The sequence below is a fragment of the Camellia sinensis genome, chromosome 3 (assembly GCF_055761805.1).
Source record: "Camellia sinensis isolate YWXY chromosome 3, ASM5576180v1, whole genome shotgun sequence".
Taxonomy (NCBI): domain Eukaryota; kingdom Viridiplantae; phylum Streptophyta; class Magnoliopsida; order Ericales; family Theaceae; genus Camellia; species Camellia sinensis.
In genome coordinates, this window is record NC_138963.1 from 137,877,147 (window position 1) to 137,896,358 (window position 19,212).

Below are 19,212 nucleotides of genomic sequence, written 5' to 3' on the forward strand. Positions count from 1 at the left end.
TTCTGTCACAAAAAAATAAGTGAGAAGGAAACAGTTTTTACTTTTCCCACCTCATTACTCCGTCCGTTTATATTTATTAAATATATTTATATATATAATACATCCATCATTTAATTTTTTTAATATTATAAAATTAAAACTCAAAATATTATAATCATTTATTCCTCATCTTGCATCTTTTACTTTTCATTAATTATAAATCACTATCCATAATATATTATATTATATATAATTTTTATTAAAATTTATATTTTTGAAGTAATACAATTGACCCAACCCCCCAATCTCACCCCCACAGATTTAATGAACCCTCTTGCTCAACACTAAGATTGTGTTTAAATTAGAAAGAGAAAGGAAAATTATGTGTGACATAACTATGTTTCATGCATATTTTACCCACATTTTTTCTTTTCCTTTCTAAACCCCTATTCAAATCTATGATCCAAACACAACCCAAACTTCAAGTTAATGAGATGCAAAGCATTCATATTCTGTTTCAAGTCTGAAAAGTTGCAGAGCAGTGACACAAATCAACTAGAAACTAACATGAAAGAAACAAAAGTCCCTTGAAAGCTACCACACCATGCAAAGCAATAGCCACTAAAAACATGCAAACAAAACCTGCTGTCTCACACTTGCAAGTACAATGAGCAAAATACAAGACGCTTGACTCAGCATTGATCTACATCATACAACAAGGGCTTGTGCTAGCTCTGTGAGTTCTTGCTTCACAGACCCACCTCCACCATACAGAACAAGAGCTAGGTCCTAGCTATTGTATAACAGCCACTTGCATTCTCAAAACTAAGCACTCTGAATCAATTTTTTTAAACAAACAACATCGTGAGCCAAAGGCATATTAAAATTTTGAAAGAATGTAAGAACCACAATTCCTTTTGCACAGAGACTATTCAAACATATTGATAAGAGTCATCAAACATATTGATACTTAGCTACACATTTAGCAGTTACCGAAGCAGTTGTAGCACCAAGCTGAAGAAGTTCAGCAGTGCACCAGGCATGCATTTCATAGAGTTTATCAAGCCATTTGGAGGGAGGAATAGTGTCAAAAGCGAAATAAAACTCATCCAAAATATACACAATCAGATTGCTCAAGAAACAGAGTGCATGGATTTAATATGAGGATCTTTGTTCTGTATGTGTTACCTTCCTCAAACTAAAAAAAAAAGAGATTGTTGCCGGCTTATCTATCTTCAAGGAAACAATCAACTTTTAACCCCATTCTTCCATTATCAGTAAAAATCATAATCCTAGTTCAAAAAAGTAAAAATCATAATCTGAGACATTATCTAAAGCTATTGTAGAAATCTACCAGTTGATTAAAACACTAAAAACTGTATACAAAAGTTTCAAATCTTCAACATGGCAAACTAAAGCAAACCACCATAGACAAGAAACTACTGCAAGAGTCAGATTATAAGTCAGCTTCCTTCTTGCCTCAAGTACCTGGAGACCAAGATGCAATGGAGATTATTAGGCAAACTTGGTAGCAATGAACATTCGCACTCATAGAAAGAGAAATTATATACAAGCTTTGCATCTGAATAATAATAAACAAAGGTTCGGATGGAATTCTCAACCATCAAAACTATGCACACCACCAGACTATATATATGGCAGCTAGGTGTCTACATCAATAAGAATGCATGCCACCAGACTATATATATGGACCCATAGTTCATATTGTCAGAGTACATATTCAGTATTCAAGGTACAGAAGACAAAGTTCGGGTGTCACAGAAATCAAGTCTGTCTTTGAAACGAGTCAGCTTCCAAAGACGATATAACAAAACCACACAAAATGTTTATCAACAAGAGAGTTCTTAGGTTAAATACCCAGTTTCCAATTTTATCAGAGTTTTTAAAATCAACAGGAATGAGAGTTTGTACATACACAGTTTCCAAATACCGTTGTTACATATCACAACAGAGGCTAGTATAGTATCCAACCATTTACCATATTTTGTAGTGCCAACAAGAATGAGATATTAATAATTACAGGTTAAGACAATTTACGAGGAATAAATGACATGGCATTCACAAATGAGCCAAGGCAAAAGAGACAAGATGTTAGAAGGCAATTGATCCCCGCAGCTGTTGCAATATGTGAAAAACTGGAGAAAATCAAATTCGGAACTACCTAAGCAAAAATAATGATTAAATTTTACTATCCATGTACATATCATGCATTTGAGTACCCCACACCATATAATATAACAAACTAGGACTTCAATATGATCATTACCTTAACATAGAAACTCCTTTGGTAGAAATTTCAAATTTATATCTCGCCAGAGAAAAAATAAATGTCATCATGGTTTTAAAATTCGGCAAATTTACATTTTTTTTAATTAAAGAAACAAATTCGAACCAGTTCACTATATTTGAATTGGCCAAAATCAGAATGAAAAGAGTACAAAAGTTTGAAATACTCAGAATTTGGATTCAAAATGTGGGAAAACAATGATTTTTAGTATATTTTATTAATTCCATTGAAAAGTTTGCCAAATTTCTTTAAAATTCGACTGAAATTCGAAGGAAAAAAATTTGGGTACATTTGATCGAAAATAAAAATTACAAAACTGAATTTAGACAAATTGGATGGAATTCATGTTTTCAAAACCATGCACGTCAGCAAGCATGTTAAAATTATAAGACTTACTTTTAATATGAAAAGAAAACACATAAAACATTAAAAGAAAAAAAAAATTATTAAATCTAAAAGTTATGCATATAAAAGTAGGGTCCAGTTATCCCTTCACAGTTCAGATAACAACTGCATAATCAAAGTCGATGTAAATAATGTATCCCTTTCTACCAATGTCAAGCATAGCATGGAAGTTGAACTAAATGTACATGCAAGTAATGTAATATTGTTCAGCACATTATCTAGTTCCAAAAAATGGTTGCATTATTGAGATACCTAGAAACAGCCAAACTGTGTTAAACAATAAAATGGATAAGAGAGTCAGAAAACTACAAAACCTTTTCCTGGAACATGTTGTATATTATAAGTACTAACTTAAGGATTTTTAGGGTGGACAAGTTCTAAGATAAGGCTTCGTTTAAAATTTTCCAATATTTAGAAAACATCAAATTATGGAGTTGCCAATTAGCAAAACCCTTCTTTATGCTTTCCTTTTCTTCTGTCCAAGTAACCAATTAACTGAAGTTTTGAAAACCAAAGTAATTTGATATGGTAAAAATTTCATTGCCGTGCAAAAATGTAAGCATATTTGCATTTGCAAATTTCATTATATTGTCCAATGGTATAGCATATTTGAAGTATATCTATGTGTACCTGTACAGCTTCTAATCTGATAAAGTTGAAGAGATCACTTATTCATAAAGAGCATGCTTCAACAGCTGAGGCTCTTTGGCATTGGACATCAACCCCATCAAGTAGATTTGTGTAAGGACAAGTCAAAGAAAGATCCAGTGAATTTTTCATACCATCTGCTTCTTTGAACATTTTACAGCCATTATCTTCTGTGCAACCAGCATCATCAAAGCCATTCTCCACAGGATCTTTTGTATGGATTATCTTACCAAATAACTGGAATGAACCCAAACTGACTTTTGCTGAGGAATTGCAGCCCTGTTTTCCAACAAGGTCACTGCCAAAGAAATGCACACTGCTCTGACTATCAGGTGACAAATTGTCGGTCTGTGAACTGCCAATGTTAAGCTCAGTAGAGACAGTTTTCAACTTTGGTGTCATGTTGTTGCCAACTAATTTATCACCGCACATGTGATGGTTATTTTCACTTGTGAAGTTGGATAAACTGGATACACAAAATGGATCTTGCCTGGCTCCCTGCATGCCAGCAGGAAAAGAATTGTAATTCATCAATGATGGGTTCAAGTTCCTGATCATTGAATTATTTAATCCTGTGATAGGAAAGAAGAGGTCTCCCTCTCCATCAGTTGGCAGCACAGAATTCTGAGAAAATCTGAGTTTCTTCGCAGGAGGGTATGTGGAATGGATGGGTGGTGTGGGCACGACATACTCAACTTGCCAAGGGTTCACTCTCTTCACATTTTGCAGAACTTCAGGTTCATCCCATGTAACCTGTGGCAGAGAGAATTATAACAACCTCAAGCTAGTTAATAAGGGGAAAAGAGTATCCTCCGAAAGGAGGAGGGGGTAGTTGTTAAAAGAAGCAACATTATTGCATGTTCATTTAAATACTTATCAGAACTTTTAAGTTAAACCAGATGAGCTCTGCTAACTTGGTAAAAAAAGATGTTTCCCCAATTCTATTCTTACTGACAATGGGACAAATGAAGTGTGTTTGAAATGCTCAACAAAGGGAATCATAGCCCACTATCTTTCTGCAACTACCAAAAAAGTTATGATATTCCTTGCTTTCCCATTATATGATGCTCAAGTCACCTAAAGTGAGTAAGTTTATCAACCTGTAACATCTAATTCCACTGCCAAGAATTAATAAAAGGGTTGGCAATACCACCTGAGAGAGAGACAGGCACAGAGTTCGAAAATCTACAATAATTGGTTTCAGAAATATATTATCTTAGGGCCACTGTTCACACTTTACACAGCAACTTGTTTATTTAATCAGAATGTAAGCAAAGTATTGTGCACTGATATGCCACACATACACATTTCAAATGACACAAAATGAAGAATAAGGTGATCGAGACTAACAAACCATGGACACAACAGGTAAAGAGAAATGCAATTTTGGAAGAAGTCAGTGCAATTTATCTGGCCTCCTTAAACATTAGAATTCCTCTTTTTACCTTTTCCTATCCAACAGTAGAAATCAAGCTTCGATGGGTTATGAGCTCATAGTTTACCAGAGGCCACTAAAATGTTCACCCAATTATGCTGTTTACAATTAAGCCTTTAATTGGATGACAAATAATGGGAGATCTCAAATAGATGCCATTACTAGGAATGAGAAGTAAATAACTACATAAACCAATGTCACCCCATTAAAGCCTTCGTGAATCTTGTCGAGAACCAACAATTCCATTTAATGTGGCAAGATGTTTATGTTGTTAGAGAGAGAGAGAGAGAAGAGAAGAGAAGACTTTTTTTTTTCTTGGTTTACTAGGCTGCTCAATCCACCAGCACCGATTTCAATCAGTAAAAATAATTAATAATTACTTGCCCCAAATTTTTTACATACATTTAGGTCTGTTAACAAGTAGGACTAAAAATCGAAATCCAATGCATTTGACCAGGTTGACACATCATTATGAAACCAAATCGCATTCATTGCTTCAAATTCATTTCTTGATTCAAATGATCCATTTAGAATTGAACTACGTAGATTTAATCAAATAAAGAATCTAATCCATTAGCCATTATAACTTTGTATAATTTGCATATGCATGCACATCATTTCATTATAGAATTCTTGAATAGATTTATCTTGTGTGTAGCCCTCCGAATGAGGGGTGTTCATGGGTTGATCAGGGTTGGGTTTACCCCTCATCCATCAGCTGAACCGACTGAGCCGGTTTGGAATATTGATCACTCATGATTGACCGAAAAAACATTCAAAATTGACCAAGCCAAACTATTCGTTTTGGCGGTCGGTTTGGACAGGTGATTCACACACTAGACCTTACTTTCAATTTCTTTTTAACTTTCAAACAAATCTCAAAATAAAAGATAAGTACATCTCAAATTTGTATACAGTGATTCAATTAATAATTAAAAAAAAAAAAAAACCTTATACAAACCAGATTTAAGAGAGACTAGATGGGGAAAAAAATAGAGAGAAGCCTCCATTGAAAACTTTTGCAAACTTTTGCCACCAAGGCACAGCATCATCATCGTCGCCATTGTACATCACGGCCATGCATGATCATCGAAAATCAAAAGAGGAAGGTTACACTCGATCAATCATTAATAGACCAACTTTCATCAATCGTCGTCTTCACCAATATCCACACTTCACCACTAAAATTTGTGTAGATATGAGCTATGTTACATGGACTCTAATACGGGTGTTAGATGCAGGTATGTATCTGGAGGTTGGACTCATCAAATCATAAATTTAAGGGTACGCGGACTCTGGAAAAAAATATTATATTTTTATATTTTTAATCCAGTATGTGAGATAAAATGGTACTATATGTAATTTACAGTGTCAAAATGACATTTACAGCAATTATCTAACAATATGTACATATAATAATAGTGTTACATACAATTATATAAGAAGTATCTGTTGAAAAATATCTGACACATATCCCATACCTTTATCCAAGTGTCGGGTGTCCGACACGGGTATTTGATTTATTTCGAAGATTCCGTGTAACATAGGATCTGAGAGATTAAGAGAAGGGTCTAAAGAAAGAGAGGAAGACAAGAGGGTCAGCCAGAGAATGAGATAAGTAGGTTAGAGAGAGAGGGAGAGGGGGAGACGAGAGGGTTGAGAGATGGGGAAGATGAATCGATGAGAGAGACGAGAGCTATGTTAGCAAAAAACGCTAATACCCTAGCGAATTACGTATTGGTACGCATGTTTTGAAACATGATACACTTTCGTTACGAAATGGTAAATTTAGTGATCCGTCGCGATCCAAAAAGTTTTTCCCATATATTCTTTAAATGTTTCCTTAGGAGAAAAAAAATCAAATATATGAACTAAAATCTACGGTGAGTTGAGTTTTGATGAGAAATGGATCATAATTTTCATAGAAATGATTTGCTACATGAATATATATATATATATATATTGGGTACCTAATAATTAAAAGAAAATTATTCTAGAAATACCTTAAATTCTTAAGTGTAATATATATATATATATATATATATATAAATATAAGTCTACTCTTATTGTAACATTTTAAAGCATGCAGCATATCCCGTTCACGTTCCCGTTCACGTTCCATGTACCGGAATGATCCACGTTCCAAGTAACATAGGATGAGAGGACTGGAGGGGGATTGACTCTTAGGGGAAGGGTGTAACACTGTATTGGGAAGGGGGTTAACATTAATAGCAAATAATTTCTCGTGTCTATTGGAAAGAAGAAAGGGTTATACTGAATGACTAATGACCTTACCAAAAACAAAAAATAGACTCTCTCTCTTACTCTCTGACGAGAGGGTTGAGAGATGGGGAAGATGAATCGGGGAGAGAGATGAGAGGACAAGAGGGGGGGAGGGAGGGATTGACTCTTAGGAGAAGGGTGTAACACTGTATTGGGAAGGGGGTAACATTAATAGCTAATAATTTCTTATGTGTATTGGAAAGATGAAAGGGTTAGACTGAATGACTAATGACCTTACCAAAAACAAAAGGCAGACTCTCTCCCTTGCGCACGTGCGCGCAAGCGACAAATGCACAGATACATCCCTAATTTGTAGGCATTGATGACAAATGGAAAGCTATGAAGCACAGGTGCATGTACGAATATTGATACGAGTACGCCGATACGGCAAGACCTAAAAAAAATAAGATACGGGTATGGCTGAGATATGTCAATAAATTTTTTATTTTTTATAATTTATAGTTTGAGATCCAATCTACAAATCAAAGTTCAATATCAAAACTAAAAGGAGAAATTCCAAAACCAAAAAAGAAATCATATTTCAACAATACCAATACTAAATCAAAGTGTATAAGCTATTTTAATGCCATTAAATAGAAGAAATTGCAAAACAAAGTTTCATTCCAAAAGCAATCTAAGCAAAATTTAAAAACTTGAAATTTTAGTTTTCACTTCCATCAATTTCATTATTGAATAATCTATCTTTCATCTTTGCTACATCAAATAAAGGATTTGCAGTTTCAAGTAAATAAAAACTCTCTAATAAATTAAACATATCCCCACCAATATCAAATAACTTGGTGTACTCCCGATTTACCAATGAAGTACCCATGGAGTACCCAACTGCCAAAGAATGTATAAAAAATATCTGGTATGTATTTCAAACACCCGGGACATATACGAATACCAATACCTGGTAAGTACCCGATACGAGTATGGAAAACTTTTCGGAGTACCCATGCTTCATAGATGGAAAGTATAGAAGAATATAACTGATTGGGCGGGTTCAGTTTCAACGAATTTTTCAAATCCAAAACCAAAACCCAACTCGAAACTCGAAATTTTCAAATACTTGGAACTGCAGCTAACTGTATTAATTTTCAAAATTGACTGAATAAGAGTTGGGCCGGTCGGTTTATGCGGATGTTGGATTTATGAACAGCCCTACTCCGAATGGACAGCTCCACCTCATTTTGTTTGGAAAAATTAGGTTTACGCGGATGTTGGATTTGTTTGGAAAAATTAGACTCAAAAGTACATTTTCAAATAGCCCTACACTTTCTTTGTTGTGTCATACTAAGTTTATACCAATACTTAGTTCTATGAAATTGTGAAACCAACACTAGTGCACTTTTCATATGCCGTATTGCAACAAATTTTTCATAACTTTCAACCTTAGGGTCAGTGGGCCTGACTGGTGTGCATGTTATATGATCCCACTTACTTTACCAAGTCAAAAAGTTATCAAGACTTTGGACCAATGAGAATAGTTGTCCCCATTTAGCAGGATGCTAATACTTTGCAAATTATCCTCAGACATGGTGAAAGGAAGAGGAAGAAAAACCATAACAGAAATGAAACACAATCACTGGTCTGTCTTTCTAAACAAGCTGGGTTGGGTTGACTTGGTTCGTGTTGAGTTGAGTCTTTTATATCAATTCCTCAAAGAAGTCATGGGTCACTCAGGAAGAAGAGAAAATTGCAACAGATAGCAGATTTGATCACAAGAGAACCAGTGATGATGCAATCACAATTGGGTTGCAATGTTGGGTCGACAAGAGAGAAAAAAGAGGTCGACTGATTTCTCAGTGATAGAAGGCGAGGGTTGCCAGTGAGAAGAGGTTCGACAAGTCCAAATGAGGAATGTGACACTAGCTGCAATGGCGTCAATTGTGATGCAGAGGAAGACAAGATGTCAACAACATATAGGTTCGACACCGGTGGGTTTGATGACTGGACTTGTTAGGCTAGTTTGCACTGACGATGGTTGGAATGAAAGAACGATATACCAGCCAAGCTCCTCCAAGCAAACTCAAAAAAATCTCCTCCAAGAAAACTCAAGCAAAGGCTCCTCTAAGCACATCCAAACAAAGATCCTGGGAGCAAACTCAAACAAAGCTCAACTCCACTTGAAAAGGATAACCCATCCATGCATGTGTTTCTCAAATCTCACCATATCACATATTTCGTGAACATGGAAGGAAAATGTACAAAACCAAACTCAAAGGGTCACACTGTGACACCCTTCTCCACTCAAAACTATCGATGCCCTCATCATCATGAATTCAGCACCACAAGTACACAGACATTTTACGCACTCTCAACCTAGCTCAAGCCAACCCAAATGCCCCATACCTAAAGGACAAAGCTCAAAAGAGGTGTGACTTCACGATGATCCATGTCGTGTCTTGTATTTTTTGAAAATTGACCTAAAAGCATGGACACGTGATACAACACGGACATGCTTTTTTTTTTTATTAATGCAAGAGATGATATGTATGGGGCATGCGCAAAATATATAACTTTATATAATTATTATATGTCGTATTTATGAATACTTCATTCAAATATAATAAAAAGATGCAACATAACATCAATTTTTTAAGTTTAAAGGATAAGGGTTTCATAGATATAAATCTACATTGTTTTCTTTAGATCTAATTACTCGGATCTCCCCTAAGGTTGAGGCTTCTGAACATTACAAGGACTTTTCTTATGGTTTCTAAAATTACACTACCCACCCTTATTTTACCTAACCATATGCACACACCTCCCCTCTGTTATCTAACTGTTAAGGATGGTAACAAAAATTGCTTATGTCAGCAAATTCTGGTAGCTAAATACCAAACTTGCCCTTGTTTCTTAACAATTGATTGAACACCCAACCTAATATATCTTTGCAACCAAACAACCCACCCCAATATTATTCTCACAAACAAAACACTCATTTCCTAGCCTCATCCTCCCTTTCTCTCTCTTTAACCAGTGGATCACAAAGAATGATTTACCCTTATATACATTACATATAAATAAAAAACAAAATCTACTTACCCCCTTGTGCTTCAACATACAAGCACTTTACTCCCCTGTCATTCAAAAATAGCCAAAAAGGCCCCATGTAGTTTTGGACAAAAATGCAACACTAACACCGTTAATAATTTTAATAACCTTCTACCTTCTTTTTTTATACATATAATTTTTATTTCAATCACATATTAACCTAAACACCCTAATTTTATGAGCTAAATTCCAACATAATTTTTTTATTGACAAAAAAAAAATATTAATGTAAAAACAAAGTGTACAAAGAAATACCACGCCCTTACATCAACCAAAAAACATGGAAAGTGTAGGTACACTGGAAGATAAACACCAATTGAAATTGTGAACAACCTTGTAACAAAAACACAAATCCAAACCAACTAAAAGAAATTGAGGGAAATTGTGATAGCCACGCCTTGCATGTCATTTTACCTTCATTTTAGTTTTAGGGATTTCCTTTTTTAATTTTGTTTGCATTATATGTGTGTGATTTGTATGTGATGTATTTGTTAGGGGATTTTATTTTGAATTAGAAATTGAAAGACCATATGATTTAGAAATCCCTAAGTGATGAGCTTAATAGGTTTAATCTAATGCATAGAACCTTATGGGAGCTTAATTTAAAATTTAAGTGAGATTAGTATAAATTAGAATTGTTTAAATTAAAGCTTAATTGAGATCAATTAAATTAATTAAATTAATGTTTCATTACGATTAATTAGCCTTAAGAATTGATTAATTACTTATATATATATATATATATAAGTTAAGAGTTGAGAGGTTGAGTTCATTCTTGTGCTGGAAAATTGAGTTTGAGGGAGTGCTCAAGAGGTCTAGAGATAGAAGAAGCTAAAGAGGAAGAGAAGAGACTCAAGATTTCATCAAGAAATTTAATAATTCAAGTTCTCAGTAAGAATCTCTAACTTAATTCTTGTAGGAAATCCATCTAGCACTTGAATTCAAAAAGAAACTAGGCTCAATTGTATGTAATTAGGATGAGATAATGAAAAAGATGAAGAATTTGAAATAGGGTGTTAAATCAAGGAATTAATTTGGAATTTGATTGTTTTGAGTTTAATTCTAGTTATCCTTCATGAAATGGAACTTCATTTTTGCATGCAACATTGAATTGTAAGTATTTTTAGTATTTCAATTTCATGTTTCGAAGAACAAAGAGAAGAGTTTGAAAACACAACAAGCATGATGTTTTATATTTTAATCTTGACAATCAAATACGTTTTAAGGCAAATGATTTGTATATTGGTCATGTTTTCATGTTATGTAATGAAATTACATGCTTTTGGTTGAGCCATGCATGAACCTTAGCTTTGAAATTGGATTTTGGAATTTGATTTTGCAGAATTTTCGCAGACCACTCGAGCGGTCAGTCCACCGCTCGAGCGAAGATCTTTAGAATCCAGAATTTTATTTTGCAAACTAAACTTTTGAAAACCCACGATCCCCGCTCGAGCGGACTACCATGTTTCAACATGTTTTGAAATGCACCTTTTTGTTCATATTTTCTTTCTTCTCCTTTTTCTAAACATCTTTAGGCATGCATTTACTTTAATTAAGAGTTAATCAAGTTAGAAACCAACATAAGTTAATTGGTTAGAAAAGAAAAGTAAGAACTCAATTAAGTTTTAAATGTTATCAATGTATGTATGTGCATTTGTAGGTCAGACCATTATGGAGACTTACTGAGATTAGGCCCACTGTGAGCAATATCTTTGTAAAATTATGTTTGAAAGTATATCTTGAACAATGCTCTCAGGCCTCGTTTGGGAATAAGCTAATTTAGTAACTTTTTGACTATTTGGCTAAAAAGGTAGGTAAAAAAACTTGTATGTTTGGGATGACTTTTTGGCTAATTACGAAAAGATGTGCAAAAAGTAGAGAGAAAAGAGAATCTTTGACTTTTTGGTATGAGTTGTTGACTTTTTAGCTAATTTAGTAAGTTTTTGACTAATTGGCTAAAAAAGTAAGTCCCCAAACGGGGCCTAAGAATGATGTTTTGTGAAATTCTTATTTTATATAAATGAATGAATGTCCCTTTTCGTTAAATGCATTCGTGGCATCCTTTAGTGAGTCCCAACCATTGGGGGACGTATATGTGCCATGGCCCTTCGAATTTCAAAGATCTCTGTTTGTTTTGCCAACCTATGAGGTTGTTTCGCTTTATTTTGCTAACTTGATGGTCATTATTACCCAACCTACCATACCTAAGCGTACATAAAAGAGCACAAACACAACCTTGAGTAATCCATCCAAGAACAAATCAGAGAAAAAATCATTCCAAGACCAAAAATAAATAAATGTAAGAAGCAGTAACAGAGTAACCAAATCCACTTGACAACTGACAATAATTGTCATTTATTTGGTGGTATAAAATAAATTTTTTTTTTTTAAAAAAAAAAAGAAGGATGATAGAGAAACAAAGGAAACAAAAATTGTGGTCTTGAAACTAGGTCAATGTACATAATAATCAATGGGTGTTTCATTACATATATACAATGATTTCAAGCAAAGTTGTACTGAAGAACTAATAAATCATTGCTTTATAAATACTTATGTATATCATATACATGTATGTATATCTATACATATAAACTCAAATTCAAAGTCAGTGGCCACTGGGTGGAGATGGTGCCAGTGGGGACTTCAAGTGGTGGTGAGAGATGTAAGGGGAGAGAGAACCAGAGGTTGGAGGAGAAGTTTTGCCAGAGTGAAAAGGAGAGCAAGAGATGGGAAGGGGGTGATTGATTATATGTACAGTGTTTGGTCATAGTTATAAGGGAAAGTAATTTTTTTTAAAATAGTGTAATAAGATTTGATTTTTTTAAAGGGGGGTAAAAAGTAGTAATTGTACATCAATGTTAATTTAGTTAGTTGACAGCTTTGATGAGGGAGAGCAGAGTATCTTCAAAAACCACAAGGGGTGTTCCTATATTTGTCAAAAATCTCAGGAGAGGTCCATGGAATTAACCCTTTTGCATCATTATATCATCGAGGTTATTTTGTTCAAATTCATAATGTGTTTCATGTGTATTGAGACAATGGAAATGTGTCCTCCAAGTATTCAAAGCGTGTCCAAGTCCAAAAGAATTAAATATATATATTTAATAAAATGTGTTCGACACGCGTTGGTTATTGTCCAACACTTAAATTGACATGTAATCTTCTTAGAAATATCCATGCTTCTAGCCTAAAATGTAAGGAATGCAAGTTTCATGAAACAACCCAGACATATAAAAAGGTAAACCTTAAATGGAAGGAACACAAGCTCCATGATGCAAAACCCATAACGAAATCAAGCACCACACTAACAAGCTTGTGATAATCAAAAACAAACAAACATGTAGAGAGGTAACCCAAATTGGAAGGAACACACACTCCATGAAACAACCATCCAAGTGCAATGAGGCGATAAGGTATCCGATAACCTAAGCGTGAGGTGCGAGGCGAGGTGCGCACCTCCCCAAAGCAAGGTGCAAGTTGTAGTAGATAACCAAAATTTTAAAAGAAGCAAAGTTATCAGCATAAACAAATATATATATAGTTCCAAAAATCATAAAGTAAGTTTCACCGTTTCAAATAATCTTTAAACATAACATTCAATCTTCTAAAAACTAGAAATATAATATCCAATAAAAAATATAAAGTATCACATTCACATCCAACAAAAACCTCAAGTTTTATGATCATCCATATAAAGTTCAAAACTACTGAGAGAGAACACAGCTCAAGAAAGAAAAAAAAGAGGACCCAACAAAGAAGAAGAAGAAGAGAAGAAGAAAGGATGAAAAGAAGAGAACCTCACAGAGAAGAAGAGAAGAATCCAAAGAAGAAGCTAACGTCTTTCCACTTTTTGATCGATTTTTTTAATCGTTCTCCACCTAAGGTTCTTTTTTTAACCAGAAGGAGAAGACCTAACTTGTTGAGTCGAATGATCCTCTAGTCACGATCTCCATCTCCATTGTTGTTCCAGTCGAGACCTCCATCTCCTATTCCAATCTTAATCTCCATCGAGGCTCCTATTCCAATCGATCTCCATCTCATCTCAATCTGGTAGGTCTCTGTCTCGTCTCTCTCTCTTCTCTCTAGTCTGTATCGCCCTCCCCCCTCTCTCTCTTTCTCTCTCTCTCTCTCCTTTTGCCTCTCCGTCTTCTTTCTCGTTTTATTTATATTTTTTTATTTTCTGATTAGATATTTAGATATTTCTTTATATTTTAGTTTCGGTTCCGATAGGTAGCTCGAATTTGGAGGCTCGAATTTGGCTCGAATTCGGAGAAGGAGACGAGAAGAAAAAGAAGGAAGAAGAAGAAGAAGAGAAGGAGGAAGGAGGAGGAGGAGGAGGAGGAGGAGGAAGGAGGAGGACTGGAGGGGGCATAATCACAGGGGGAGGAGGAGGCGGAGGCGGGGCCGGAAGCGACGGCGGTGGTGCTGCGACAATCTCCTCTCCTCCTCTCTCTTTCTCCCTCTCTCTCCTCCTCTTTCTCTTCTCCTCTCTTCTTCCTCTGCTCTTCTCCTGTGTTCAACGAAGAAGAAAAAGAAAAGAAAGAAAGAAAAGGAAGAGAAAGAAAAGGCAGCAAAAAAAAAAAAAAATTCGAAACCCAAAACGACGTCGTTTTGGGTTTCGAGCCGAATTCGGGCCACCAAATTCGAGCTACGAGTCATTTTCCTTTTAGTTTAATTTTTATATTATATGATTTATATATTGTGTAAATATATTTTTATTATACATTTAATTTTTTCATTATATAATTTATAGAAAATATGTTTATAATGTTTAAATGTAGTGATTTTTATCATGGTTGTTAAAATCACGATCCGGATCATAGGATCGTACGATCCTACTTTGCCAAAACGATCCAGATCGTTGTAAGATCGATGTTATAACAGGATCGCAAGTAGGATCGTGTGGGATCGCATGGGATCGTATAGGATCATAGGTAGGATCGCAAGTAGGATCGTAAATTTTATGATTTTTCACCTTATTTTTACTATGTATCATTTTAATTTTAATTTTTATCTTTTTTTTTAATAGAAAATAGGATCTTACGATTCTCGATCCGATCCTACGATCCGATCCACCAGACCCTCTCACCGATCCTACTTAGGATCCCGATTTTAACAACCTTAATTTTTATATACACATTAAATTAATGTTGGTTTTTTTAATTAATTTTGATTGTTTGGTAACATAATATTAATTTTGATTGTTTTTATATAATTTTAATTAATCTAAATAGCAACTACGTAGCATATATATATATATAATTGCTACGTCCCCCGTCATGTCCGTGTATCTATTTTTTTAAAATCGTTGTGTCTGGTGTCAGTGTCCGTGTTTGTGCTTCATGAAGGTCACATATCTAAACTATTATAAAATTGAGATTGTAATCATATCTTGCATAACATTAGGTTATAATTATTAGGATAAATACAAAATAAGTTTTCAATATTTTACTTAATTCTTAAAGAAGAATAAAATAGAGATTAAAGTAATACCATACTTCTTCAAAATTTAACAAATTGATACATCCGTAATGTCTTAAATGTGTCCTATCATTGTATCCAATCTTTATAGGAAGTAAGAAAAAAAGAGAATAATATAACAATACTAAAATTGAATTTTAAGAAGTAAACTTGCATATGATACTTTTAAGTGAGAAAGGGAAAAGCATAAGAGAAATATAAGCAATTTAGACTTGATATTGAAATGAAATTTTTATAAGACAAACTTAAAAATCAAAAAGGCAAATTTCACTTTACCAAGTTGTGGTTAGGCAAATAACCACATAAACCCTTGTGGTTTGTGAATCAAAGTGCACCCTCAACTTTTCCATCAAAGTTAACAAGATGTGAGGCTCACACGCCTATGAGAAGAGTAGACATTTCATAAGACAAAAATACCCCTTGTACATTTTCAAATTTACCAAAACAAAAAATGCATTCCTTTTCATCCTGCCTCTACTATTCTAGTCTCTTTCCCTCTTACTCTTACTTTGTCACACCCACTTCCCCACCCAAACTCACTTCAACAATTTTCCCCTTCCTTCTCTACACCCACTTTTCCATCCCAACCCACTACCCCACTTACCCATCCCCTTCCTTTTACCCTGGCACACCCACTTCTCCACCCCAACCCACTACCCCACACCAACTTCCCCATCCTCTTCCTTTTACCTTGGCACACCCACTTCTCCACCCCAACCCACTACCCACACCAACTTCCCCATCCCCTTCCTTTTACCCTGGCACACCCCTTCTCCACCCCAATCCATCGTATATATATACATCTTTGCACTCATTTTGGCTTAGTCCTTCGATCATAAACACAATTTTGGGTTTTGATTTTCGTTTCACAGTAGTTTTTTATTTTTATATCATATCTCTCTCTTAATTTCAATGTATTCATTCAATTTCCAAATTCTTTTGACACACAATAATACACCGTAGTAATCTACAATGTATTGTTATTTATTAATTTCTTTTTCTATTTTTTTTTTTTAAATTTGAATTTGATTTCACTTCAAAATTGGGGCGTTTTTTAGTAATAAAATCTTTACCAACTAACAAAAAAATAACTTGTGCAAAAATAAATCGAGTCACTGCATATAAATTGAATTCTACTAAAAAGCTTCATTTTTCAATCATTAATGCCCCATGCAGATTCCTTGTGTGAGAGTTGGCATCCCCACCATTGTAATGTAAGATGTTTAGTTGCTTCGTTAGTCATTTGTATTTTCCCATCGATTTGGACAGTTGGTTGGTGCCTAGTGCATCCTATCTCAATCTTCTCCTCAAACTTATAGTTCACTACTTTAGGAGACCACTATGAAAAGGAAATAATATATTCTTAGATTTGTTTTGGCAAAAACTTCGAAGCTTGGGTAATCCAATCATTTTACTATTTTCCTGTACGTTTTCGGTGTTAGTTAGAGGAGTTTTTTTTTTTTTTTTTTTTTTTTTTTTTTTTTTTTATTGTATAGCAATTTTATATACACTTGGTCCTATATTATATATCAATTTCCATAATCTTAAAGACACCCCAAACAGATACAAAGTAGTGACCCAATTTAACATTGTGCACAATGGTTGTTTTAGACAAAAGGACTCCAGGCATTATTGGTTCACCTTACTCGAATGAGCAAATGAAGAGCAAGAACCCGATGATAATGCCATGAAATCAGGTACCAACACTAGTATTTTATTAAGGCGACCAAGTCTACACATAACAAAACCGAAACATTCTTTTTATGTTTATTGGGTAGCTAATAAAAGGCATATTAACAATGCCTTGAAATCAGGCTTTAGCATCTTAAATTTCAATTAAAGTTACTTACACACATTGGAATAAGCTCATTGAAAATACATACCTGAAGCATCCGCCATGGAGAGCCTCGCCACGGCCCGTTATCTGGGACCGTGGCGGATGAAACTGTCCCCTGAAACCATGTCATCCTCGATGAATCTTCGGTCTCCATCCCCATCTTAACCCTCACCCCTGCTGTCCAGAACACACTGAGTGACTCCTCCACTGTCTCTGCCTTCACCACAAAGTCAGCCCAACCGACCCTCGGATAATACACAACCTCAAACCCCATCCCCTGTGCGGCCAATTCAGCAGCCTCAGAAACAGACTCAGCAGAAACCCTCCCCTTCCCATTCCTCGAAAACCCCTCTTTTCCTCGATTTCCATCTTCCTCAGTCTTCACTCTCACTGAACCCACCGGAGAATTCCACCTTCCACCATAATCGGCATTTGACCGCACCGCCCTGCGAACCCCAATGAAAAACTCACCGCTCCTTCGGTTCCTCATAAACACCACGGAATCCCCAGCAATCAACTTCTTGTGATTCACAAACTTGCTCCAACCAGTAGTCAGCAAATGCCGACGAGGCGTGCCGCGGTAGATATGCCGGAACTCCCAGACCACGCCGTGCACGTCCGTAATCGACAGCGTCTGCACCGGCGGATCAGCCGCGAAGTTCAGCGGCGGAAATATCGAATCGGCACAGAACCTCGGCACCGAGAACCCTCCCCCATTGTTGGCATCCGACGGCGTCAGTATCTTGGCAAACGACACCACCGCGTCTTCATCAACATCAACATCAACATCGCCGCCGCGGCTGCTACAGTCTGGGTTTGGAGAGCGGAGGAGGGGGAGGAGGCGGATCTTGGCGAAGACCTCGTCGGTGTCGGAGTTGGCGAGGAAGAGAACGGCGGCGACGCGGCAGAGGATCAAGGGCTGAGAGGAGACGAGAGGAGAGAGAAATGGAGGGGAGGAGGCCTGCTCGGCATGGCCCTGGGGGAAGTAGTAAACCCTAGAATCGACGGTGGGGATTTGAACGGAGGTTCCAGCGCAGGCTTTCCAGACAGTGGGTTCCACTTGCCTGAGCTCAGTAGTGTTCGCCATTGCTAGGGATTTCTAGGGACTCTGAGAGAGCTCTATATATATATACACACACAGTTCTCAGTGTCTGATTGAGAGCTGAAGAGAGAGAGAGAGAGAGAGAGAGAGAGACGTGTAGGTGCAGGGGTCGGAGAACAGGCACGGAACTGGAAGCAAAAAAGGGAGGTGTGGAGATTAATATATGTATGCCCTTCAATTCTCAGGAAATTACGATACTATCCGGGACACGACATTGTAACCGCATCGTTATGAAACCACTCACGCTCTGAAAAATGGATCGTGGAATCCACTCGCGAAATTGAGGACGGTAAAATCACTAATTTGCCGCCAGGTGATCATTATGGTGCGTACTTTGTTTGCCGTAAATCATTATACGATTGAATGAAGTACATTTAATGGGTCAGACACCACGCACAAATGTAAGGCGCGTGTAGCACACTCTCGATGAACAGGGAGCGACAACTTGTTTCGTTTCGATTTTTTTATTTTTTATTTTTAGTATTTTAAAATTTTTAAGAAATATTTAATATAAATATAATTTAAAAAATATAATATTTGTAAAAAAAATCTTTAAAAAATTTACTAAATGCTAAAAATATAATATATATGAAAACTTAATATATTTTTGTGTTTTGTATATTTATTGGTTTTTTAAAATGTTTTTTATAAATAATTTATTTTTTAGGTATATG

At 35.6% G+C, this 19,212-nt stretch overlaps 1 protein-coding gene across 2 annotated transcripts; it reads right to left on the reverse strand.

The window, feature by feature from the left end:
* Window positions 1-1,108: 1,108 nt before the first annotated feature.
* Window positions 1,109-18,674, reverse strand: LOC114291242 (auxin response factor 17). Of its 2 annotated transcripts, none has more exons than XM_028235285.2 (3): window positions 17,483-18,674; window positions 3,323-4,093; window positions 1,109-1,467 (listed from the first exon to the last, which is right to left on the reverse strand). In XM_028235285.2, the coding sequence occupies exons 1-2, from the start codon at window positions 18,521-18,523 to the stop codon at window positions 3,365-3,367; spliced, it is 1,770 nt and encodes a 589-aa protein (XP_028091086.2). In that variant the 5' UTR covers window positions 18,524-18,674; the 3' UTR covers window positions 1,109-1,467; window positions 3,323-3,364. The 2 variants fall into 2 exon arrangements, with proteins under 2 accessions (XP_028091086.2, XP_028091087.2); XM_028235286.2 differs by having other exon boundaries at window positions 3,475-4,093; window positions 17,483-18,669.
* Between the last annotated feature and the right edge of the window lie 538 nt (window positions 18,675-19,212).

What these genes read in the sequence shown, in the direction of transcription:
- LOC114291242 (XM_028235285.2), bottom strand. Translation starts at nt 18,523, where the DNA reads ATGGCGAACACTACTGAGCTCAGGCAAGTGGAACCCACTGTCTGGAAA. An exon ending in CTCCATGGCGGATGCTTCAG is followed by an intron (nt 4,094 to 17,482) that starts GTATGTATTTTC and finishes TCTCTGCCACAG; the next exon opens with GTTACATGGGATGAACCTGA.